Source organism: Ctenopharyngodon idella, chromosome 2 (genome assembly GCF_019924925.1).
Source record: "Ctenopharyngodon idella isolate HZGC_01 chromosome 2, HZGC01, whole genome shotgun sequence".
Classification (NCBI taxonomy): Eukaryota; Metazoa; Chordata; class Actinopteri; order Cypriniformes; family Xenocyprididae; genus Ctenopharyngodon; species Ctenopharyngodon idella.
Genome location: NC_067221.1, coordinates 32,063,150 through 32,089,702, shown reverse-complemented (window position 1 = coordinate 32,089,702; position 26,553 = coordinate 32,063,150). Strand labels below are relative to the sequence as shown.

The window sequence follows — 26,553 nt, the reverse complement described above, 5'->3', positions numbered from 1 at the left end:
CTCATATGGGAAATGTAAATTCAATGAGTATATTGCACTTTACAAATGACTGTTTTACATTGCATTTTAACTTGAATCAACCAAAGAAACGCGCCCATAGTCAAGAGTGTACAAATGCTATTTGGAATTCCCCTTCTGTGACCCTCAGGAACAAACCATTATTTCTGAAAAAAGGTGTAACGCCGCTACTCTACAACCTACATTTTTGTGTTAATCAGGATGTTGTACTTTACATACCAAGTGCTGAATAATGTAAACACATACATATTTTTTCAAACGTCTGGATTCGGAAAAAGTCTTGTTGTTTTTTGTTTTAAATGTGATGAGAGGCTTGACGCTCCCCATCTGTCCAGTGAGCAATGGATCATTCTGATTTCGCAGCTCAGCGCGTTTCTTCGCGGTCTGTGTGTTTGTATTGACTGTAGCGATAATTTTAACTAACGATATACTAACATGTCTGTGGCTTTCGCACAGCACCGGCAGCGCGCCAAGGGCGATATAACGCCTGCCGGAATACAAAAGGTAATTTCATTTAATCATTCATTAAGCAGAATGAAACAGAGCGGAATTGCGTTTGCAGTAGTGGGCTCGGCTAGTTAGCTGTGACATCTCTCCCGCCAACGCTCTTATAACATCATAAACAAAACATTATAGAGACATTTTTGTCATAGTATTTAACAGGTCCTACAAGACTAAAATGAGCATGACGCCGAGATATTTTTGACTCCTTGTCCAGCGTTTTGAAGCTGTTGCAGTCTGCTCAGCTCTGTTGTGTCTTTGTTAGCCGCTACACGCTCGACACTCTGATGAATCACAATAGAGGGTTTTTGTGTAGAAGCATAGCAGTGTAGCGTACACGTTCGATCAGGAAAAACTGTGCCATCTACGTATTATTACTAATAATTGTACGCATGATTTTGTTATCAATCACATATCGTTACAAGCACGTATGCTAATAGCCGACTTTTCGATTATGCATGTCTGTTTTGACCAGTCCACCTTAATTCTTCGGCTTTTCGGTATTCATGTCTGATTTGATCAGTGAAACATTTTTCTTGTTGATGTATGTTTTGCGGTTTTTATTTATCATGTCTGTTTTGTCGATCTTTATGCTTCAGTTTTACCTTACTTGGGTCTGATTTGGTCAGTTGTAGCTTTTTTGTTCGGGTTTCTATTACTCACGTCTGATATAAGTTGATATGTTTTCCCTAGAGTGTTGTTGTTATTTATTATTATTTAGGTTTTATTACACTTCTTTTTTTTTTTTTTCTCCCATAACAGAACTGCTGTACGATTTTATATCCTAAAAACAGAATTACTTGTGGCAAAGACGTTACAAGTAAAAGTGAAGCACACAATCATACAGAAAATGTAGCCAACCAAGCTTTTCATTGCTTCTAGATGTGGCCTTCTATTGGCTGCTCTCTCTAAATCAGTGGTTTTCAATCCTGGAGGTTCACATTTACAGCACTGCACATTTTGTCTCCCTTTTCAGAAAAAATAAGTTCAGTTTTCAGTTGAGTTCAGCTGGTGATCAGTATGCAATAAATACACAAGCATGCATTAACGTTTTGTTTGTCATTTTTTGTCAGTTGATGTAAATTGTCAATATTTTGTCATATTCATTCATTTTAGTCAGTTTTATCTAAACGGCATGGAATTTTGCTTGAGAAAATGAGGTTGTGAGTTGTCTTCATCCTGCCGGTGAGCAGAATTGAGAAAAAGAATTGCACACATTAGCAGTTTTTCCTCCTCCTGTCTCAGATGCTGCTCACTCAGTGTAACAGGTTTAATTAATGTTTAGGATTATTTTTGTCGAACCACAGAAGTATTTTTAGGCAGCAAATTAATTTGTCATCCAGCGGCTCGTGTAGCACATTTGCAGTGACTGACCAAAAAAATGACTGCTTGATTTGTTCTGTGTCCATTGATTTATTAATACTCAGCTATGTTATAGCAAATTATCATTTGCAGGATTTTTCCACATTATAAATGCAGAATTTATTGCACAAATTATTATAAACCATGATCAGTAGGCTGCATCATGTTGGGCTGTGAAATTACTTTTGTCTTCATTTCTTCACTTGGAGTGTTAAACCCTTTGGACTTTTATTTAGGCAGAAAAATGCAGTTTCTGTGAAAACAGTTATTTTACATGTCTAGTGAAATGCTTTAATCATCTGTCAATAGAAATGTTGGAAATTATATGAATGTGAAAATAAACTGCAACAGTTACCTGTTGCATTCCCAAATGCATGTTAAAGGGTTAGTTCACCCAAAAAATGAAAATTCTGTCATTAGTTTCTCACCCTCATGTCGTTCTACACCCGTAAGACCTTCGTTCATCTTCGGAACACAAATTAAGATATTGTTAATGAAATCCGATGGCTCAGTGAGGCCTCTATTGAGAGCAAAGCCATTCAAACTCTCAAGGTCCATAAAGGTACTAAAAACATATTTGAAACAGTTCATTTGAGTTCAGTGGTTCTATCTTAATATTATTGAGTGACAAGAATACTTTTTGTGCGGCAAAAAAAAACAAAAAAAATTTTTTAAAGCACTGCTTCATGAAGCTTCTGAGATTTATGAATCTTTTGTTTCGAATTAGTGATTCGGATCTCCTATGAAACGGCTAAACTGCTGAAATCACGTGACTTTGGCGCTCCGATTCACTGATTCAATTCGTAAAGCTCTGAAGCAGTGTTTTGAAATTGGCCCAGATAGATATTGTTGAAAAGACTTTATTTTTTTTTGGCGCACAAAAAGTATTCTTGTCGCTTTATAATATTAAGATAGAACCACTGAACTCACATGAACTGTTTCAAATATGTTTTTAGTACCTTTATGGACCTTGAGAGTTTGAATGGCTTTGCTCTCAATAAAGGCCTCATTGAGCCATCAGATTTCATCATCTTTGGAACACAAATTAAGATATTGTTGAACGACATGAGGGTGACGAATAAATTATATTTTTGGGTGATCTAACCCTTTAACTACAACTTTCAAGGTCCAGAAAGGTACTAAAGACAAAATAGTCCACGTGACAGCAGTGATTTAACCTTAATTTTACGAAGTGACGAGAATACTTTTTGTGCAAAAACAAAAATAACGACTTTATTCAACAATTTCTTTTCTTCTGTGTCATTCTTCTACGCTGTTTACGTTCAGCGCTTCCAGGTTAGTTAAAAGTGCTAGTTATTAATAATGCATCAATGTTTTTGAAAAAGAAACATCTAAATTAATATTACTGTTTCCAATAACAGCATCGCTGTTTGAGCTCCTGTGCGCTGAAGAGTCAATGACGGAAAACTGAAGCGCTTTGTTAACGGGTTATTAACTCAAACAAATGCATCCCATAGAAGATTAATCATATTATACAATATAAACATAATATTACAACTTATATCTGCACAAAATGATGCAAATGTGCAAGTGAACTTGAACTAAGATACATGCTAGTCAGAATGTTTAACTCATGTAACAGTGCACTAATGCAAACGGATTACTTTCCCCAGGTAGAACTCCTTGGTTTTGCTTTTGATGTGCTGTCCTCCTTTTACCAGTTTTCTATTACTCAGGTCTGATTTAATTTGATCAGCTGAGCTTTTAATTAATGAAATCAAAAGCATTATTAGGCTTTTACTCATTTTTATTATTTATTTTGTTCTTTTTCTATCATTTCGTATCATCAAAAATGTTTATTTAATATTTCTTATGTTTCTTATTTGACATTTCTCATGCAGTTACTGGATGAAAACAATCAATTGATTCAGTGCATCATGGACTTCCAGAGTAAAGGAAAAACAGCCGAATGTTCACAGTAAGTTCTGTTACATCAAGGATTCACATGCACTTTGTGAGTGTGTATTATTTTATTATTATTATTTATTTATTTATTTTTTGTATGAGTTTCTGGTAAGTCTTACACCATGTCCTAACCAGACACGATGCTGCTACACGTGATAAAAGGTATCTTTTCCATGTTAATCACAGTTTTTGTACTAACTAGCCGCAACGGCAATACGCTACGATTCTGTTTTAGAAACAGTTTCTATTTCTTCGACGTCTCAGCTGGATCAGTATCATTCAAAATATGACAATGATTATCTCAAATTCTGTTGTGCTTTATTTTGAATATTGAAAGTGTCTAATGTGAGTTTGAATATCATTTTGCGTGACCTTTATAGCCGTACTAAAAGTGATGAAGCATATTCACATCTTAAAAATGAGTGAAAGGAAACAAGAACGTTCAAACTGTGAACTCAGTGTGAACCAACAAGTGTATTCTATGACCAAGACTGGTTCAGTCACTCAGTATGTATTTTTTATAATGTTAAAATGGTGTAATATTTATGGATTTGAATATGTACTTGCTACTTATCAATTTCGGTGCGAGTGCCATGTGCTTGCAGAGAGACTCCACCCACACGCTCTTTTGATTGGCTGTGATTTATGATTGATTTTGTGGCGTCTCGCGTCGCATCTGGTGTGGACGGACCAATTACTTGTCTCTGGAATCTTATCACATTGTGTCTGGTTAGGACACTATATTAGGTACAGTAGTGTTAACGTTTGCATGTACAAATAATCTAGGATGCTGCTTAATTCTTTTCCTAATTCAGTCAGTGATCAAAGTGCTTTTCTTATTTCTCTCTGGCAGCTACCAACAGATGCTACATAGAAATCTAGTGTATCTGGCCACAATAGCAGACTCTAATCAAAACATGCAGTCTCTGCTTCCTGCGGTGAGTATTTATTCTTAGTTTCCTATCTCATATGGGTTGAATGGCTTTAGCTATGCAGGGCTCCAGACTAAAGCCGCGTTTCCACCGCAGGAACTTTTCCCAGGAACTAGTGACTTTGGGGTGGTACTCGGTGTGTTTCGACCACAGGGACCAGGGTCTAAATGAAGTTCCGGGTAAAAATTCCCCCCTCAGAAATTCCTTGCTCGCGAGTTAGTACTTTTTCAAAGTTCAGGGAACTTTTGGGGATGGGACTTGAGCGCCGAACATGCTGACTGGTTGACTCCATGCAGCATTTTATTTCAGCCACCATTTTTAAAAGTCTGTTGCGATCTGTGCAGTTGGTTGCTATTCGAATCAGCAGTGGAGTTTAAAAAATACGACCAATGGACCGACGACGAGGTTCAGGGTTTGTTAAGCTTATATGCGGAGGACAAAACCCAGTGGTAACTGGAAAGTCGCATGCAGTCGTACGTTACCGGACTAATTTGCCTAATCTTCACGGTACTTTAGACCGCGATGGAAATGCAGACAGAAACAGGTCTGGGGGAAAAAAGTTCCTGGGACAAATTGTTCTGGTTAATTCATCTTCGTTCATCTTCACAACACTATTCCCAGGATTACTTTAAGGAAGCTGGTAAACACTGAGATGTTCCCAGGTTTAAATAATAGAGGTTGGTATTTTTTTTTTACGTGCCAGGTCTATATAAAACAAGTTGATAGGCAGTTAACTTAGGCTAAATGTGTCAGTTTACACGCAAAGAAAAGTTTAAGCTTTTAAAAAGTATGAGCATAAAATGTTTAATTTACTTAAAATGTTTACAGACTGAAAAACTTTGTGCTGTTTTCTAACTGTTTGGACTTTAATAATAAAGAGAGAGAACCTGCACTTAACCTTTTCACTGGCATTTTGTTTATCATAGTTAGACAGATATCGTGATGTATGATTATAGGATTGTCTAGCAATATATTGATTATCGAAGAATCGCTGTATCGTGATATTATCGTTATCGTGAGCCATGTATCGTGATCGTATCATATCATGAGGTACCCTGCGATTCCCACACCTACTAATGATATCGTTAAAATAGTCAACGTGACTGCAGTGGTTCAACCTTCATGTTATGAAGCGACAAGAATACTATTTGTATGCAAAAACAAAACAAAAATAAATACTTTATTCAACAATATCTTCTCTTCTGTGTCATTCCCATACGCTATTTTACGTCCAACGCTTCCAGGATCTACGTCAGAACACTTAGTCATTATTGGTCGGCTCTTCCGTCAGCGTCACACGCATGCGTCATGCTGCTCACATGAGCAGTGTCTGCCAATACTAAGCCGGGGTTCTGACGTAGAACCTGGAAACACTGGATGTAAAAAACATAGGAGAATGACACGGAAGAGAAAATATTCATGAATAACGTCGTTATTTTTGTTTGTGCTGCCTGGAAAAAGTAGTTTATAACAGAGGATTTAAATGTTTCTCACTAGATTTCACAGCGATGTTAATACTCTGGCGAATTCAAATACTTTCTTGCTGTGTAAAAATGGTGTGATCAAAGATCGGCCTTCGAGTAAACCAGTTCTGAACTCAAGCTGCGCTGCCTATTATTGGTCCGAGCTGATAAACAGTCCATGCTGCACAGCTCAAACGAGCAGTGCGGTTTCGTTCCACTTTCGTTGTTTTTTTTTTGATGTTTCTCATATTCACCAGAAATGGCAGCTCTTATCAGTTGGCCAATGTGGTGGTGGCACCAGTGCGACCTCTAACAAAATTTACTCGCACCAGCAGGAAAAAAGGTTGCAAAGTGTGACCATTCAATTGCAGTCTGGAGCCCTGTTTTGGTATATTAAAATGGTAAAAGACCTAATTATTTTTTTGTGTCATACATACTTGATATGTGCTGTATGATGTCACATAGCACAGGTTTGAATTGATTTTAAGGTTTGTTTGACTGGGAAAAAAGATAGTGGGCATGTTGGTGTAGGTTGTCTCAATGGAAATTGCTATTATATGGCAACATCCTTTTATAGGCTTTTGGATCATATTTTGAAATGGATATGATTTTTAGATCATAATTGAACATACAAAAATATCAGTCCAGAATTCATAAAATGCATTCAATTTAGACATTTCTGAACACTGTATAAAACAAACATACAAAACTACTCAAAGAGAAACAAGCATTTGTAAAAGATTTTTCGACTCCAAACTCATGGTTACTGGGATGTAGCTCTTGTTACTACTTACACATACTACTATTTTGCAGTGACGTGACAACTCTGAATTCAAATTTGTTTATAAATTAGGGCTATCAAACGATTAAAAATTTACATGAATGTGAGTACATTGCATGATGTGAGTAAATGATGACTGAAGTTTAATTTTTGGGTGAAGTATACCTTTAAAGTTTTATCATCGCAACATGCATTTAGTCAACTCATTTGAGCTGTGCAACTCGGACCAATAATAGACAACGCGACAGGAGTTCAGAGCAGTGGGCCGATCTCGGTCACACGACACCATTTCTACACAGCGCTGTGAAGAAAGTGCTTGAATTCACTACAGAATTAAAAACGTGAAATCTTGTGAGAAGCACTCACATTCATCACAAAATTCTCTGTTAAACCACATATATCAGATCAAACAGTGCCAACGTGGAAACTGTTTGATCTGATACCTGTTTAACAGAGAATTCTGCGACGAATCTAACCTAAATGCTTCTCACAAGATTTCACAGTGATGTTATTAATTCTGCGGTGAATTCACATGTTTTCTTCTCAGCGCTGTGTAATCCGGAAACCATGAGAAACATTGAGCCACTAACACTAACAGAAATAACTTGTGGCAGAAATGGTCTAATGTTCTAATGAGTGCTTTACACAACATTTCCCAGCACTTCAAAGCTTTAAATATTGCCCAGTTTAAATGTTATTTTTAATGTGATGTCCAAAACATTATTTGTTCATCCTTCATAGGTTGTCCCCATTTGTAAAACTAAAAGTTTCATGATGTAGGAAAGCAAACACTTATTTAGAAATAAAAAAGACAATAAATTACCACTGTAGTAGATGCTGCAGACGAGCACTTATTGGCTATTTAGCCATTTCCACACCCTGGTATATATCTTAGATCTTTAGAACTTCACCTTAGAACTTAAAGGGTTAGTTCACCCAAAAATTAAAATTCTGTTATTAATTACTCACCCTCATGTTGTTCCATACCCGTAAAACCTTTATTCATCTTCGGAAAACAAATTAAGATATTTTTGATAAAATCCGATGGCTCAGTGAGGCCTCCATTGCCAGCAAAATAATTAACACTTTCAGATGCCCAGAAAGGTACTAAAGACATGTTTAAAACAGTTCATGTGACTGCAGTGGTTCAACCTTAATGTTATGAAGCGACGAGAATACTTTTTGTATGCCAAAAAAACAAAATAATGACTTTATTCAACAATATCTAGTGATGGGCGATTTAAAAAAAACTGCTTCATGAAGCTTTGAAGCTTTACGAATCTTTTGTTTCGGATCAGTGGTTCGGAGCGTGTATCAAACTGCCAAAGTCATGTGATTTCATTAAACGAGGCTTCGTTTAGGGGTGACCGATATGAGCTAAAATTCATATCACAATATTTTCCACTGTCCAGACAATATTGATATTATATCGCAATATGAGGAAAAAAAAAAAATTGGAATCACATTTTAGTAGACCTTATGTATCTTAGGGGTGGGAAATGGAATCTTTAGGCACGTCACGATCCGAGGTGCATTTCCATTCAAGAGCTGTGAGTGATTTTTTTTTTTTTTTTTTCTCTAACTCTCTTAGATTTATGTTTGTTTGATTATACTGATGACATACTGTAGCGGGAGATCTAATAAGCTGCATCCAGACTAATGCACAGATCTCTTTTGAAACATAAGAAGTTTCTTTCCTGTCTGTTTAATACTTTAAGACATAACTGACTGTTTATATTAATTTCACGTCATAAAGGCATTTTGAGAAGAAGTACATTTAAGCACTAGTCGCACACAGCCGCACGCGTCAGCACTCCTCACAAAGCGCACGTGAGAATTTGAAATCGAAAGCAGTGAGAATTTGAAATCGAAAGCAGTGAGAATTTGAAATCGAAAGCAGTGAGAATTTGAAATCGAAAGCAGTCAGCCTTCTGTCAGTGAATTTAATATTTTTAATATATAAGTCCACGGCTTTCCAAACAACATAAATGATGCCTTCGTAGAGCATTAGTAAGGAAAACAGGCCTACCAGCGGGCGAGACAACAAACTGCAAACGTAACATCAAGCAAAACACGCGTTTCTCACAGCTCTCTCATACCCTGTGCAATGAATCCCGCGAATATAATGTGCTTCAGCTTTTCCAAACTTTCCGTGCTTCATGTTCAACTTCAGTAGGAATTAATTGAAAACGCTCGCTCTGCTCTGTGCCAGTGGACACGCACCAAGCACACGCAGCACCATCGCGCATCTGCGGTTAAAAACTAAGCTCAGAATCGTTGCATCTCTGCAACGATTTTTTTCTCCAACCCCTACTGTCTATATATACACGCTTATTTGTTGCTGTTGTGTTTTTGGACTGTTAAAATGCTGTCTGTGTTTGATTACTAATGCCTGCGTAGTAAGGCGCTGGACACGGTAGCGGACAAAGTTAAACATTCAGCGTTGAATCATATCGACATTAGTAGTTTTAAAAGTTGTAAAGAGTACAAAATTAAACAAAACAATATAAATGCAAAATTAGAATTCATGAATATTTAATGGTATCCACGGTATAGCAAAATCTATATCATGGCACAACATAATACCGGTAGTCACTTTCATACCAGTATAGCGCCCACCCCGAGCTTCGTTACTTAATAAGAGTTTCGAAACGTTTTAAAAATTTCAAATGTTCACCACTGGGGGTGACAGTGATCTCTGTGAACCCATGATTTAAGTCTAGAGGTTTTACCCGATCTCTGATCAGTTTTATACATTTGTAGATGTTTTAATTAGACATTAGTAGGCCTATAATTAAAAAGAATAGTAGTAGTTAATAGTCTCTTATTGGATCAACTAAACAGGCTAATAAGAGACTATTAACTACTATTATTCTTTCGTTTACTGAAATCACGTGACTTTGGCAGTTTGATACATGCTCCGAACAACTGATTCAAAACAAAAGATTTGTAAAGCTTCGAAGCTTCATTTTACAGATTACAGATTGAAAAACATCGTTTTGTTTTTTTTGACGCACAAAAAGTATTCTCGTCGCTTCATAGCATTAAGGTTGAACCACTGCAGTCACATGAACTGTTTCAAATATGTCTTTAGTACCTTTCTGGGTGTTTGAAAGTGTAGATTAACTTGCTGGCAATGCAGGCCTCACTGAGCCATTGGATTTTATCAAAATATCTTAATTTGTGTTCCGAAGATGAACGAAGGTCTTACGGGTGTGGAGCGACATGAGGGTGAGTAATTAATGACAGAATTTTCATTTTTGGGTGAACTAACCCTTTAATTGCACCAGTGCTACTGCCCTCAAATGTTAGTCCGGAGCCCTGCAATGGTTCTTGAGGTCAGAAAAGTAATAATGATGTTAAAAGAATGTTGTCTGTTGTATATTTTCACTGCAAAACAACAAAAAATGCTGTAAATATTGCTGCAAACTTTGAGAAAAGCTGCCGCAAATTCAGTCATTTTAGGCCACAAAAATCAGAAAAAAGTCCCGTGAAATCCTGGAAGGACTGATTGGTACACTCGATTCATTAATTTAGAAATGAAACTCTTTTTGCTGCTCAGAGACGTACAGTTCTGCTTTGTCTATATTTTTGTTGGCAAAATTGAGCAAAAACAGACAATCTTGTGTCTAAAATAACACAATATTAACTTATTTATTGAACTGTTGTATAAAATCAGTATCACATTTGCACTTGTGCAATTCGGGACAAAAATAGCACTTGTGTGATGTTGTGCTCATTACACGTGTGATATAGCTTCACTATAGCCTATCATATGATGTAAATATGAGACAAAAAACTCAAACTGTGCATTTTTGCCCCTCTATCTTGAATTTTAGGGACATTCTAACTGCATTCTATGGGCTCCGTCGCACAGTGAGTTGTTGCCCTGCTTCATATTCATCATCAATCAACTGTATGAAATTTCAGATGACCTATGTAGGTCTGGGGCAGGGCAAATGTGTTAAATGTGTTAATTTTAACATGTTATTTTTTACCATAATTAATTGAAATCTAATTAACACGTTAAATCCACATCCCTAGTATAAATATATTTTTTGATAAATATTTATAAAAAAAAAAAAAAAAAGCATTTGCTTGACGCTTTTATTGAAATCGACTTGCATTGCATTCAAGATATACAATTTGTCAGATCAGTTCATGCAATTCTTTGGTTAGAGGTTCTGAATTTCGGTTTCAATTACTTTTCGATTAATCGTCCAGCCCTATGATGGAGACATATTCTAGATGGAAAAGAAAATTATAGTACCGCCTTGCATATCAAAGTGATCAAATTGGGGGTAATAATCATATCTCTTTTTCCCATCGTAACAAATTTTACGTTTTCATATTGTGCTCAAAATATACAAACATTAGACCTTAGGGTAGTGCCACTGTGAGGGATAGAAGTACTGTTTGTTTAATAGATTGTGCTGTTGTTTAACAACATACTGATTCTTCAGCTGATGAAACATCTTTCAAAAAGAATTTCAGTAGACATAAAATTAACTTTCAATGCTGTTTCATTTTGAAAACTACATGTGGTTTATACTATTATACAATGTGTGCCATTGTACAGGCAGTAAGTCTATCCCTCACAGCCTTGTCTGCATAAAAAAACAGTATGGCATGACTAAGGTCTAATTGCCATTATGGGCCATGCCCCAAAAATGTATTGGCCTTATATCTGCATTATATCTGACTTATATAAATTACTTAAAGAATCAAAATTCTCATGAGGGTTTGTAGATGATACACACCAAAATGTCTGACATCAGTCAAACTGGGTATAATTCATTAATTGAAGTGGCACCTTGTGGCCAGTTCTGACAAAATTTGGTAGACTGCTCTACTTCAGGGCTGAAAGTGTGCAGAACAGGGACATATTTGACACAGGCACACAGGTGCAAAAGTATGTGAGCTCATGGAGTATGTGTGCTCCAGAGTGGACATCAGTGGTTGAGTAAATGTCTTTCTTTTTTCTCTATAGCCTCCCACTCAGAACATGCCCATGAATCAAAGTGGTGCGGCTCCTCAGCTCCCACATGGTCACAGTATGCCCCCAGAGGGACCGCCCGCCCCACACATGCAGAGCCAGATGAATGGACAGATACCAGGTAAATTCAGACACCAAACCTCTCCAGTGTACTCGCTGTCAAACTCCCAGAACTGTGGCAACACATTTGAGAGTTGCTTGGGACAAACTACCTGCAAACTACAGTACTGTGAAAAGTTTTAGACAGTTTTGAAAAATACTATTTTACATAAGTTTGTATATTTAAAAAAAGCATTTATTTATTTATTGTTTTTTTATTTATCAATTAAGTTTTATTTTCAAAATTAAAGCCTTTTAGCGTGCTCAACCAGATTATACATACGGTTTAGATTTTCTAGCAATTTTAGAGTCCATATTATTTTGTAAAACATAGATTTTGGGCGACAGTTAAAAGGTTAAATCAATATTTGGTATGACTACCATTTGCAAATTTTGCAAATTGCAAATAGTTTGCAGGTAGGTTGTTCCAGTCAACTGTGAGGAAGTGTCACACATCTCCTATGGATTTAGGGTGTCTTTGTTGCTTCCGTCTCTCTATGTAACCCCAGACTTTGTGATGGTGAGATCAGAATGTTTGAAAATCTAAAATTGATAGTTCTTACTGGCACACTAAAGCAAAATATATAAATAAACATCTTAAAACAAAGGTTTTTTTGAAGCATCTAATGTGTATATATCTTCTCATTAGTGGCTTTAAGTAATGTTCTTCATATGATTTTTGGATTCTTTTCACATTAAATGTTATTAAACTCTGTCTGCTTCTGCAGGTCCAAACCACATGCCCATACAGGGCCCTGGGCCCAACCAGACACCCAGCATACCCAGTGGCTCCATGAACATGCCGGCTAGCAGCCATGGCTCCATGGGGGCGTATAACCATGCTGTGCCCTCCTCACAGGGCTTGCAGTCACAGGGGCAAATGAATATGAGCCAGGGGCAGCCTATGGGCAATTACGGCCCTCGGCCCAACATGAACATGCAGCCTAGTCAGGGTAAGTCTGCTCTCTTCTCACTGTCTTTTGTCAAAAAAAATGATCGACATTATTATTAAAAAAATCACATTATTAAAAAAAAATTCACTTTGAGTGTTTTGGCTTACGTTTTGCTGTAGGGCCTATAATGCACCAGCAGGCTCCTTCCCAACAGTACAACATGCCCCCTTCTGGTGGAGGTGGGCAGCATTACCAGGGGCAGCAGACCCCCATGGGCATGATGGGTCAAGGCAATCACGTGATGGGGCAGAGGCCCATGCCCCCCTACAGGCCGCCACATCAAGGTACGCCGAACTCTCTTTTGGTAAAATATTGATGCACTTGATTAAGTATCATGTGAAGGCATCATTACTCATCGTCGTGGGTTGTCTTAAAGGACCTATTTTTATAAATTTTTACATGTACAACTTTAGTGTGTAATATTACTGTTTGAGCATGAAAAAGGTCTGCAAAGTTACAAAGCACAAAGTCACTCCAAAGGGAGTTATTCTCTATATCAGTGCGCACTGTTTCTGAACTCTGAAACGCCTCAATTGTAGTCTTCAATTTTCTTTTGGGAACGAGCACATCACAATATTTCTCATTTAAATAATTCCCACCCAAGGCCTATGCAAAATAAAGGGGCAAGGCCTGGTTGAGTTAGTAGTATGTTGAAACTCGCGGTTATGATAAAGGACATGACATTTCCCAAACACGCTCAAAGCACTTGACCAATCACAGCACACTGGTCCAGCCAACCAATCAGCACATTGTGCTTTTCAGAAGGAGGGGCTTCATAGAGACAGGAACTAAACAGAGCATTACTGACAGACTGGGAAGAGAGTCAAATATAAGAAAAATAAGTTGTTTTTTGAACATTCAAGCATCAGAAAACCTATTCTAGTATAGCCCAAAAACAAAATCCAGACTTTAAAAAAGGGCACAATAGGTCCTCTTTAACAGTGTCTGTGTGTGTATTTTTAGGACCTCCTCAGCAATATGCTGGTCAAGAGGAATACTACACGGAGCAATACAGTCATGGAGCACAGGGAGCACCAGAGGGTAGGATACATTGACTTGCAAGCTGCTTTTTTTTTTTTTTTTTTAAACTTTACAATTTAATGTTCGTCCTAATTCAGATCTGTAGAGAGTGCAGTTTATGTTTGTTTACTCCTTGAAGCCCATCGTCCTTGTTATTATAATACTTTTATAATTTTTTTTTTTTTCAATTACTTAATGTGTTTAGTTATGATGAAAATCTATAGTGTGTATTAGGGCTGGTTGATAAGATTGATGAATTGATTTAAATCAGTCTTCATTTTGATGAACCAATATCAATACTTAAATCCCAAGATCAATCTTTGATCTGTTGATGCGTGAACAAAACTTCACTTAAAGGATTAGTTCACTTTAAAATGAAAATTACCCCAAGCTTTACTTGGGGTAATTGTAATATATCACTTTCAAAATCGGATTTATATTAATAAATTTCCTGACGCATCCAAACTTTATAATGGCAGTGAATGGGAAACAACGAGTATGAAGCTCAAAGTGCATCCATCCATCATAAACATACTCCACATAGCTCCAAGGGGTTAATAAATTCCTTCTGAAGTGAAGCGATGCGTTTGTGTAAGAAAAACATCCATATTTAACAAGTTATAAAGTAAAATATCTAGCTTCCACCAGACCACCTACCGTATTCAACTTAGGAAGAAAGTGTAACTGATGTTGCTTTTTTTCGTAAGTTGAATAAGTAGGACGTAGCAAAAGCATTTTGAGCCACGAGAGGCGTTACACTTTCTTCCTAAGTTGAATACCGGAAGCTAGATATTTTACTTTATAACTTGTTAAATATGGATATTTTTCTTACGCAAACGCATCGCTTCGCTTCAGAAGGCCTTTATTAACACCCCGAAGCCGTGTGGGGTATGTTTATGATGGATGGATGCACTTTCTTCAGCTTCATACTCGTTGCTTCCCGTTCACTGCCATTATAAAGCTTGGATCCGTGAGTAAAGCTTGGGGTAATTTTCATTTTAAAGTGAACTAATCCTTTAAGATTAATGTGCCTGCCATCCAATAATTACAATAAGCTTTGTGCTTTGTTGCTTTTGATATTAAACAAACTCTCAGCTTTCAAATTTTGTCTATTTTATCAAACAAACATTGTTTTGGCACTCTTCGATGTAGCATGACAAATCGTTGTAGTGCCTCAGTTCAAGTGGCACTTCTCTGAGAAGATCCACATAACACCACTGCTGTAGTCGCTGCTGGTTTCTCCACACAACTGATAGCTAAGATCTTTCAACATTAAAGGGGTAGTTCACCAAAAAATAAAACATTAACTTGCATCATATGAACTCGCAAAGATTGATTTTCTTAAAAATCCTCAGTTTGTGTTTATCTGAAGAAAGAAAGTCATATATACGGGAGACGGCATGTGGGCGAGGAAATGAGGAGAGAAGTTTCATCTTTGGGTGAAATATCCCTTTAAAGTGCATATCCCAGCTTAGAGCCCCTGTGAGTCAATGTATAGAAAAATAATGTAGGAACTAGATTTTCTTTAAAAACATACTTATAAATACGCTGCTGAGGTTTCTGGAGTCGTTTTTGTGAGGAAAATTTTACTTCGGCATCTGAAAAATGCCAAACCAGAAGTGACGTAACGGGAGGGAGTGCAGTCAATTTAAACAATTGGAAAACAATGTATTGCAATGACAGTTCGGATGCTGAGGAAATTGTAAATGTTTATTCATACTCGTATGACAGACCACAGCCATACAATTAGCCTGCTATGTGGCCAAGAGAGCAGGGACAGGCCAGGATTAGACAGAACAACGGTCACGAGTAGACAAATTGAGCTGTAGTGTGAGGAGAACCAGTGGAGAACAGGGCAGGAGACCAGTGTTAGCTTATAAGATATGTACACGTTAGCTAACGATATGTAACACTGTGCTCAGATCACAATATTGTACAGACAATAGCATATTGTATAGCGTATCATGTATCAGGCAATAGCAAAGCTAGTATTGGTCATCTAGGTGTGTTTCTATACATTGACTCATGGGGGCTCCAAATCAGCCAAATAAATGAGTGTTATAAAATGCAGTCTACTGTTGCTAAACTGCGGGACGTGTTTGATTAAAAAAAAACAAAACAAACAAACAAAAAAAACACCACTGCTTCTCAGAAGGTTTTCTGTGTGCGCACTCCGAGTCGGAGCCGAATGCGGATAAGCACATGGGCTTCGGATATGCACCTAAACGCACGCACACAAAAATGTCAAAATGCCTTTTTGAAATAAAAAAAACAGTGGGTTATACGTACACAGTTGAGAAAGAAAATGTGTGTGTAACAGTAAATTGGATTCGTGCATTAGCTCTTGTTATAGCAACCTAAAAAAAAGTGACAGCAGCCTAATATACCTGTTGCACTCTGTCATTAATGATAATCAAACAACAAATGACAGGAAAATCACTCATTGATCTGGACTGAATAATTTAAGTAACTTTAATAAGGATGAATCTATATTTAATAATGATTCAACAGAACACCAAACTCACGTTTCGGATCATATTATGGTTTTTGAGTCACGGATCGGATCATTTTTCGGATCAACAAGAAGAAATATATTTTGGGGGTGTGGGGGTAACTTTGCTTTCCATTTATCATTTGAAGCACACTTTTAAGTACTCCGATACCGCAGCAAAGACTACTTGCTTAACTAATAAAGTTCAAATATTATTAAAGGCAAATGAACAGTCAATAAAAATAAGAACAAATACACTAATTACAAGCATAGATAAATACAATAAAACAAAGTTACAAATAAAGTAATGTCTAACTGTAGTATTCATTTCAGGTACAGAAATGTAATAATTAAATGTTAAATAATGTTTTGTTTGATTAACATCAATGACATAAAGTGACAGCAGCCTAAAAAAACCTGCTGTTGTCTAAGACCTAATGCACGCATCCAATATAATGATACACATTCGTTTTTTTTTTTTTTTCCCTCAACTGTTTGTTCACTTAAGATATAACCAACTGTGTTTACAAGAATACTTGCCAAGATGGGTATTTTGACACATTTGTGTGTGTATGTGTACATCCAACTGCAAGGAGATGTGAAAGAGGAATCAATTCAGAGTTCTTGCTAACTGAAACGCGCCTCTCTCTGTACGCACGCTTCGGGTGTGTGAGGCTGTGCGCACAGATAACAGCGCACGAGTACCAAATTAAATTCTCTTTTGCCTCGTCTAGTGCTGGAATGGTTTAAAGTCTATTGAATGTGTAAACTGGTGAGACAAAACACGTGCAAATTATAAACTTTTACTCTGTGGTGCTTAAACTTGCAATTAATCTGCAAATCGCATGAGTGCCGAACCGTGGGGCCTGGTTCTTACGGATCACGGATCAACTACGATCCGTTTAACCCCTAATGTTTAATGTGTACAGTAAGACAATGCAGTGTTATTTTACATTTGATTATTCAAGTTTTTGTTGTAGGTTATTACTTATTGGAATACTACTGTTAGTACATCTTTCTGAAAAACTTAAAACATTGCTTATTTAATTTGTATTTTCATTCTGTTGTATTTTTTTTGTTTGTTTGTTCTTATTGCATTGCTTACTGTTTACTTGTCCTATGTAATTGTTTTGAGGAACTTTTTCTTACATTAGTTAACCTAGTATTAGTTTTTGCGGAAATATCAATAATTGTGAAATTTCATTTATTTAAAATTACTCATGTCGTGAAATAAGACTTTGATCATATTGACCGCCAATAATCGTATTAAATAATCGTGATTTCAGTATTGACCAAAAGTAATAGTGATTATAATTTTTCCCATAATCGAGCAGCCCTAGTGGATAGCCTTGATAAAGTTTTTAATAGCATGGTCTTTTTTTCTGTAGGAAACGCACAGTATGGTCAGCAACAAGAGGCCTATCAGCAGGGTCCACCACAGCAGCAGGGTTATCCACCGCAGCAGCAGTATACCTGGACAGCAGGGATACCCTGGACAACAGCAGGCCTATGGTATGAAATGTATCATTACATTGACACATTCATGTCTGTGACATCAGACGTCTGTATTGATTAAATGCTTGCAGACAGGCTGAGTCTTTCTTGAAGACTTCAAATTTTTATTGTGAAAAAAAAAAAAAAATCCCATGGCTGGTCAAAACGTGTAATTAAGTTGAAGATGAACAAATTTGGTTGTTGATAAACCTGACAAATATAAAGTCTCCTTGTAATTGGTGGAGTTTTCACATTTTGAATTCACATTTTGTTGTAACTATGTACTTTTTTTGTATGTGTAGTGGCAGAGTAAGAATTAGGGATGCAAATTCCAATTGACCGAAATCCTTATGTGGAACTGTTAACCGGCAAGCCGTAAATCAAACGTGATAAAACCTAAAACCAAATGTAATCAAACAGCATGACAAAAACCAGATGTTTTTTCAACATTACTTTAATAGCTGAATTAAACACTGACAGAAACATGTAACAATATGTCACAATATATCGCTATACAAAAATGCATCAATATGTATCATGGATAGTGACAATATATATTGTGTGTAGTTCACCCAAAATTAAAATTACTGTGTGAGAAATAATTCAAGTTTACAGAGTTTTAGTGTCAGTACTACATTAGTCACATGTTGAATATAATGTATAATAATGCAGTGGGGGAATATTTGTGGGTCCTGATAATGCCAAATGTTACCAGGAAAAAGTGGCCTACATTATTTTAAATATATCTGGTCAGCGACAGAGTGCAAGTATATTCGTCTAAAATAATTCTGTATTTTCAGCTTCAGAATCATGAATATTTTTATTCTGGTGTCACCATTGTCCTGTGCATTGGGTTACTAGCACCAAGTCCAAGCCTAATAATTTCCACCCCCAATGTAATAACAACTTTAGGATTTTAATCAACAGTAAAAAAATTTGTTAACCTTTTAACATATGTCTTGGAGTATCGCAATAATATCGTATCGTGAGTTCAGTATTGTGATATGTATAGAGTTGTGACATGAGAGTATCGTTACACCCCTAGAAATATCATGACAAGTGGCTTTTTTTTTTATCCTCAAGTTAGAAAGGCTCATAAATGTATATAAATCTAATGAAATGCACAGGTTTGTGTGAGAGTTTGTGAGAGTTTGGTTAAAGTGGTAGGGAGTGGGTTAGGAGATATCATATATCAGATATCAAGCGATATATCGCTTTCCATACAAAGTAAATAAGTAGCATAACTAATATTTGTGTATTATCAGTAATAGTTTTTGTTTGTTTTAAATATTTGTTAATCTGCAGTCTGTCCAGGTCATTTTAGTGCTAAACACAGTCTATGATTGGAAAGTAAATTAACACAAAAAATAGTACAAATAGTGAAGAACATACCATACTTTGCTTGTCTTGTGAGTGCTGTGAATGAAAGGGAGAAAAAAAAAAAAAAAGGAAATCCTTGGGTCCACTTCAGACATTCACCTAACTATAAGTAACTTTGCAACTATCTGTCAACTAACTCTCATTAGAGGTTTAGGATTTGGGTTAGTAAAAAAAAGTTGACATGTAGTTGCATATTTACTTAACGTTAGGTGAAATGTTGGGAGCTTCAAAATAAAGTGTTAGCAGATATTAAGCAGACAGTCTACTAATACTCTGATTTAGAGTTGTCAAAAGTACCGACTTGGGTACCAATCGTCAACACAATGACCAATCAGTGGTGTTTACGAATCCTCTCAATGGCGCTCAAAGTGTCACACTTTCTGAAAATTTCAGTACTGAAGTTGGTACTATTGACAACTGTACTCTGATGACTGGTAGTTGACATGTAGTTGTAAATTTACTTATGGTTAGAATGTCTTAAGTGGACCATCGAAATAGTGTTACCAAGTTGAACAAAGCGTGAAGGTCAGCTATTTGCTTAATCCACATTCAGTCTGCATTCCTAGTAAGAAAACAGAGTATAAACTTCAACATTCATTTATTCCTATCAGTGAACACACTTCCTTTTATACCAACAGGTCCATCTCAGGGCACTCCAAGTCAGTACCCAAACTACCCCCAGACTCAAGGGCAGCAGTATTCAGCCTACAGACCACCACAGCCCGGACCACCACAGGGACAGCCACAGCGCCCCTATGCGTTTGACCAGGTGAGAAACCTCTCACAACGCACATGTACACAACGCAGCATTTTTCTTAAAATATCCATTCATATTAAATTTAAAATTAATCCATTAATATATATATATATATATATATATATATATATATATATATATATATATATATATATATATATATATATATATATTTGTTTATAAATTCCCTGTTTAAATGAAAATTTGAGGTGTTTACAGTATCTTATAGTATGACTGTAATCTGCTGATGTCATGCTCACTAATTTTGTCATTATTTCTTCATGTGCCTCTTTTGAATCATTGTGGCTGTACTCATCTGCGATGATTGATTAGGGCTGCCCCCTAATAGGAGACTAAACGTTAGTCGACGAGAAAAGGCTAAGTCAACCAAAATTGCATTAGTATGTCAGGCAGGAAATCCAAACGTTTGCCTATCATCCATCGAGCTCAAATATGGCTTATCATTTGAAACATGTAAGTAGTAGCAACTTTACACGGCCGCTCGCTCTAATGTTAATTTAAATAAACGTGCGCTATTATTAAATCTTTAGCCGGGGGCAGCATTAGCGATGATAACTCCTTTTCAAACATTTGTTTCTCACTGTCTTGGAATCATTAAATGAGATGATTAAATGTTTATTTTGATTCGAAAATAATTCTGTCTTCAAAGGAAAAAAAAAAAAAAATAGGAACTAATGTTTCCAAGTGTGACACATGACTCTTATCTTTCAGTAATACAATGTCAATTGCTAAGTCTGTCTTACTGGCTGTGTTGTATCAAAGGCCTACAGTCACCTTGTGTCTTCCTTCACAGGGGCAGTATGGCAACTACCAGCAGTAGATGAGGATTTGACTTCCTGCCCTAGTGTCTCCCATTTGGAGCTGTGTGTGATCTGATGAAGGGCTACTGTGCTCTCAAGATCTCTATACATCACCCATGAAGAGATGAATCTTCCCCGCTAATGTAGACTGAACTCTTCATTCGGCCACAAGCATTTGAACAAACTGAACATTGATTGGCTCGATTCTCGGCACAGGTGATCTAATTGTGAATAAAACTCACTTGACAAAAAAAGAGAAAACGTACACGTTTTAAGAATTTCCTGTCGACTCGTTTGTGCATTCTGAGTTTAACAGAAGCAATTTCATAGCAGCAATGCCTTAAGTGAAACAGCTGCCTTATTTACAGCAAAATCAGTGAAAATACATAAACACACACAGCAATGTTCATAAGCTATGGAACGTGTTTTGTTTTTATAATAAAATTCATTGTGTGTTGTTGTTTTTTTTTTTTTTTTCTCCTCTCCTGCAAATGTCAGAGAAGCAATAATGCTGAGGTGCGAATGAAGGCAAGTGGAGAGGTGGAAAATGGTTTTAAATTTCAGGTTCAAAACTATGCTATGATGTATAAATGTATTTTATGCTTTATCAAATAGAGCTCAGATTGAGTCCAGGTGTTGAACAGTAGCTCAAAGTGTCGTCCCGTGTGCTTATTGACTGTATTGAATTTTTTTGTTGTTGTTTTGTTTTTGAAGGTGGGACGTTCCATTTAAAATTACATGTATGTCTTGCTGAAATTTGATTAAACGATCTGGTACTGTAGTGGTTTGTATTTCAGTCATGTTTTAATTAAGGTGCAATTTAAAAAATATATATATTTAAGAGTGGACTGAAGAGTCTCATTGAAATTGTCAAACTTGGTATCAAAGCAGCGATTTGTCTTTTTAGGGTCTATTTTTATTCATTTTAGTGTGTTTTGAGACCCCCTTTTAAGGAGAGAATTGTTAATTAGTCTTTATCTACCCTTCTAAAGTTTCAGTTAGCCTGTATGCATGTTTGTGCTTCTCCAGTTGTTTAAACTGGACATTTTGTGTGTGTTTGCGTGCGTGTGTGCTTGTGTGTAGAAGCTAGATCGAACATAATCAAGTATGGGCTACACACCTGCGACTAATTCTGTTCAGTTGCCTCTAATCATCTGTGCTAACTAACTTAGCAGATATATTTAAACCACATTTAAAAAATGTGGTAAGTTTATAGCAATAAAACTAGGGATGCACTGAAATGAAAATTTTGGGCTGACACTGAAAATTCTGGATGCACTTGGCCGAAAAATGAAAATGACTTTTTTAAAATAATTTTTCATTTCTTATTTTCAATTAGTTTTTTGTATAGTTGTATTATTATTAGGCTTTTTAATTAAATTAAATAATTTTACTTAATCTGAATTTAAAAAAATACAAGCCATATATAAAATAACTACACTTTACAAAAGTAAATACTAATATTAAAGTAAAAATTGAACAGAAAATAGAAAAATAATGGAGCGGAACATTGGGCAGAGAGTGCAGTGCACACACGGAGCGGAACATTGAGCAGTCACTTCGTTGATACACAAGTTGTGCATCTTCGGAAGCGGAGCCTTTTGCAAAGTTACAAAACATGCTGCGCGACAGTGAAACCTGATGGGGCAGGGAGGGGCAGGCGGCATATTTTTGGCCTTTTTTCTCTTTTGGACAAAATCTAAAAATGCCATTTTCGGCGGTCGAAATTCGGTGCATCCCTAGGTAAAACAGATCCACCAAAGAAAACACAAGGAAGGCAAACTGGACTAAGTTGAAAACTAAGAAAACACTACAGGTAGAGCTGGTGGGACGAGGGAGCCAGGGTGGAGCCGATTGGTCGACGATCCGAGGAGGAGCTGAGGGCTCGGAGGGATGAGCCGGAGCCAGGGTATCCCCATGTCACAGCAGAGCTGGTGACTCAAAGTCCCAAGGTGGATCCAGGTTGTAAGGCAGAGCTACTGGATGAACCATATTGAGGGGAGCCAGCAGAGGCGAGGTCAAAGGAATGGCTTAAAGCCCAGGATACACTGCACGATTTTTGGCTGTCCCAGACGAAAGATTGTCATTGTGAAACAATCGTGGCGATTTGTGTGATCGTGGCTCTTAATCAGAGGTCCTATGTCGTACAGTGAGAGAGGTTCAAAGACAGCCGTTTTCCCGGTCTTGCGACCAAAGATAGCCTACGATAGTTTTCTGACAGTGTCAGAAATTCAGCATGATCATCGCACAGTGTTTGCTGCTACGACCTATGTCTACTGACCAAAATGCGACATGAAATCAAAGCGACATGGTGCTAAAACTTAAAACTGCTTACCTCAAGCTCTTTTCCCTTCTTCTTTCGCCGCTTCCTTTTTATTTTCAGCACACATAAAAATTAAAACTGCCAAAGTGTAATTCAACATGGTGTTTTTGTTAACCACTAGCGCATGCTGACGACGTTTTATTCTTCTATAGAAACTTGCATCGTAGCCTACGAGTCAATATGTGTCATCATCATACAGTTTACATGCATGTCGTGCCTGAATTCAATTGGATCCATGTCGCACAGTGTGATTTGTAATGATCTTAAAGGATTACAAAAATCGTGCAGTGTATCCTGGGCTTTAGTCAGAAGCTAGAAGTAAGTTATTTGTAATTTTAATGAGCACAGTTTCTGTGCTATGATGGGGCCTAAATCCAGACTGAAATTTATCAGTAGGACTGGTTCCATGTGATATAATTGAATCTAATGTATGATTAAAACAATGAGTGTGTCCAGTGACGTTTTGCTTGTTCCCAAAGGACTTTAATAAATCTGTAAACGCAACCCCTAACGCATCATTTGTATTATCTATGTGAATGTTATAATCTCTGACAATCAATGCTTTATCAACGCTGACCAATAGGTCAGAGAAAATCTGCAAACTCTTTTAGGAAATCAACATTGGGCCCTGGAGGTCTATATACAGGTGCCAAAGCAAACGATAGTACAGATTTTTTTCTTATATCTGAAAGTATGACATTAAGCACAAGCACTTCAAATGAATGCCTGAGATGGGTGTTCACAGCTCTGTCTACACACAATCTGACACTGAACGCAGAAAAATATGTGTTTGCACAGAATAAAGCCATGCATGCCAGTCGCCTACTTTTCTGCCACTGCATCATAAAACAAGTAGTTCAGTGCCTCATGTTGTAAGACAACATCAGCATTACAAACCCCTCCATGTTGCTGTTGTTGTCTTTTTAGTGTAGGATTACCAATGCAATGCCATTGCCATAGAATCCAATGCAGACATTCCAGGAAATGAAAGAGCACCACAGGACACACAAATTCTGATCTGAACAGTTGAGATACACAGTGTGGACAATCATTCAGTCATTTAGATAAGATTTCAATCAGATACACAAATGATCAGATTTGGACCAACAGTGTGAACATAGTATGAGTTAGAGGATATTTAATGTCTGCATTGTGATTAGAGGCTTAGAAACAGCAAAAATAAGACAGCAACCAAAATAAATCTGTGTTCACTAACTGTGCTGCCATAAAGACCAACATAGCTTCCGTTATGCATCTCACTCAATATTCAGACAATTAAAATTCACAGCACCTCTCAGGGCAAGACTCTGAGCTGCCACAGTGGGAAATAACTGCAATCATTGCTGGAAGGCAGAATATTCTCCCCCTTTCTCTCTTCTTTGTGTTTCTGTCTTTCTCTCTTTATGATAGAGGGTTTGTGAGAGGAGTGAGGGGGAAATACAACTCTCTGCACACTTTAATTGGAGATGTGTCACACTAAATAAATAGTGTGAAAGCAACCAGCAACCAGAGGCTTGAACTAGCGACCCAGGGGAAGCTAGCAGCTTTATTGGACAGCAGCCACAGTGCCACAGGGCCATAGCAGTGTAGCTACGTTAACCAATTTTTTTTGCCAGTGCTTTACATAACTGCAATCGCCATAAACCGAACTTTATTTTTGCATATTTATTTTACTTATTCCAGCTATACACTTACATGGATAAACTACATGGATAAACGTATGTGCCAGTGTGGGAGAAATTGGCTTGAATATATACCCAGAAATAACATACTGTGTATGAATCCACACAGCAATCTTTAGCCTCCCAAATAAACATTTTAACTTTATTATTGTATTCTAATCTGTCCAGTTTGTCATTTTTAAAATACATTGGATTGTATAACTGTATTCCAGTAATAGTGACTGATCTGTGGCATCATATCTGGTTCTGATATACTTGCTTTTGGTTTGTAAACAACGTGTTCATATTATCTAATCAATACTTTAACATGTATCTCTGCTCTGTATCACTTACTGTATCATTACATTTAGAAACTGAAAATACTCTTTATAGAATATAAATCATCACCTAGGAATTATAAGGTTCTGACATTTTTGTCAAAATTAAGTTATTCACATATTCTTATTCTGTGACAACATATTTACATTATGTGTTTTTTTTTTTGTTTGTTTTTTTTTTTTTTAAAGTTGTGTACATTTTTTGAATTTTTATTTAGAAAAAAAAAAGGTTCTACTACTCTAGTCGAACTCTAACTTGGTTCTAAGATTCTATATGTGAGCTAATCATCTATCTATATAGCTAAAACTACTAAACTAAAACTTAAAACTATTTCAAACTTAAAATCTTTTAACTTTCTGGCAAACTTTGCAATCCATACTGATGTCTAAAGAGAAAGATCATTTTACCTGTCCCACTTTGTGGAAAAAAGTCTCGGTATTACAGTAGCTGCTTTCTGTCTAAACCAAAAGAAACTTAAACTAATGGTCCCCACAATAATGTGTTTAATTACCCACCAAATTCCTACCTAAAATGAACTGCACTGGAAAAAAAAATATTTAGCACTGCCTTTTATGCTTAACTTGAACAAGAAAATAATTATTCGTCCTAAAATATGAAATAATTGTAATAGAAAGCATTAAATTGAACTTTCTCATACATATCTACACATTGTAACACTAATTTTATGTTTTAAAACAAATTATAAGTAAACTGTTTGTGTTTCTTGAAAAATATTGCTGCGGTTAATGTTTTGCAAGATAGAACCTTATAATTCCAAGTAGTTTTTTATGCAACATCTGGATCAACACGCACATTCACATTCTATAAATCCTAATTATTGTTAATATGTAATTCATTTTTCCAGGAGCTCTTTGCTTCTACCTCCAATTAAATTGCTAACAGTGATTGTATGTTAATCGCCTAAATTATTACATTATTAGCTAACTGCAGTCTCCAAATTGTAATGTATATATGCATTCTCTGTAAAGCTGCTTTGAAACGATATGTATCGTGAAAAGCGCTATACAAATAAATGTGAATTGAATTGAATTGAATTGAATCTATCTGCATTTGACCCATTCCAAAAATCCCCATTTTACAAATGTGAGAGGATTTTGATATTGTACATTTAGAATACATTTAGGGTCTCTGCCATTTTCATGTATGTTCATGACTTGTTCCCCATATTATTTTTGCTATATCGAATACAAAAACTTTGAATCTCAAAACTGCTCA

At 36.5% G+C, this 26,553-nt stretch overlaps 1 protein-coding gene across 1 annotated transcript; it reads left to right on the top strand.

Annotated features, from left to right (window-relative positions):
• The first annotated feature begins 344 nt into the window (after nucleotides 1-344).
• On the top strand, nucleotides 345-21,775 carry ss18 (SS18 subunit of BAF chromatin remodeling complex). The gene is given in 11 exon segments (XM_051883041.1): nucleotides 345-522; nucleotides 3,744-3,820; nucleotides 4,661-4,745; nucleotides 11,974-12,100; nucleotides 12,807-13,031; nucleotides 13,151-13,315; nucleotides 13,995-14,072; nucleotides 17,931-18,013; nucleotides 18,015-18,054; nucleotides 20,055-20,185; nucleotides 20,988-21,775. Coding segments are annotated over 11 exon segments (1,107 nt in total). The 5' UTR covers nucleotides 345-453; the 3' UTR covers nucleotides 21,015-21,775.
• The last annotated feature ends 4,778 nt before the right edge of the window (nucleotides 21,776-26,553 follow it).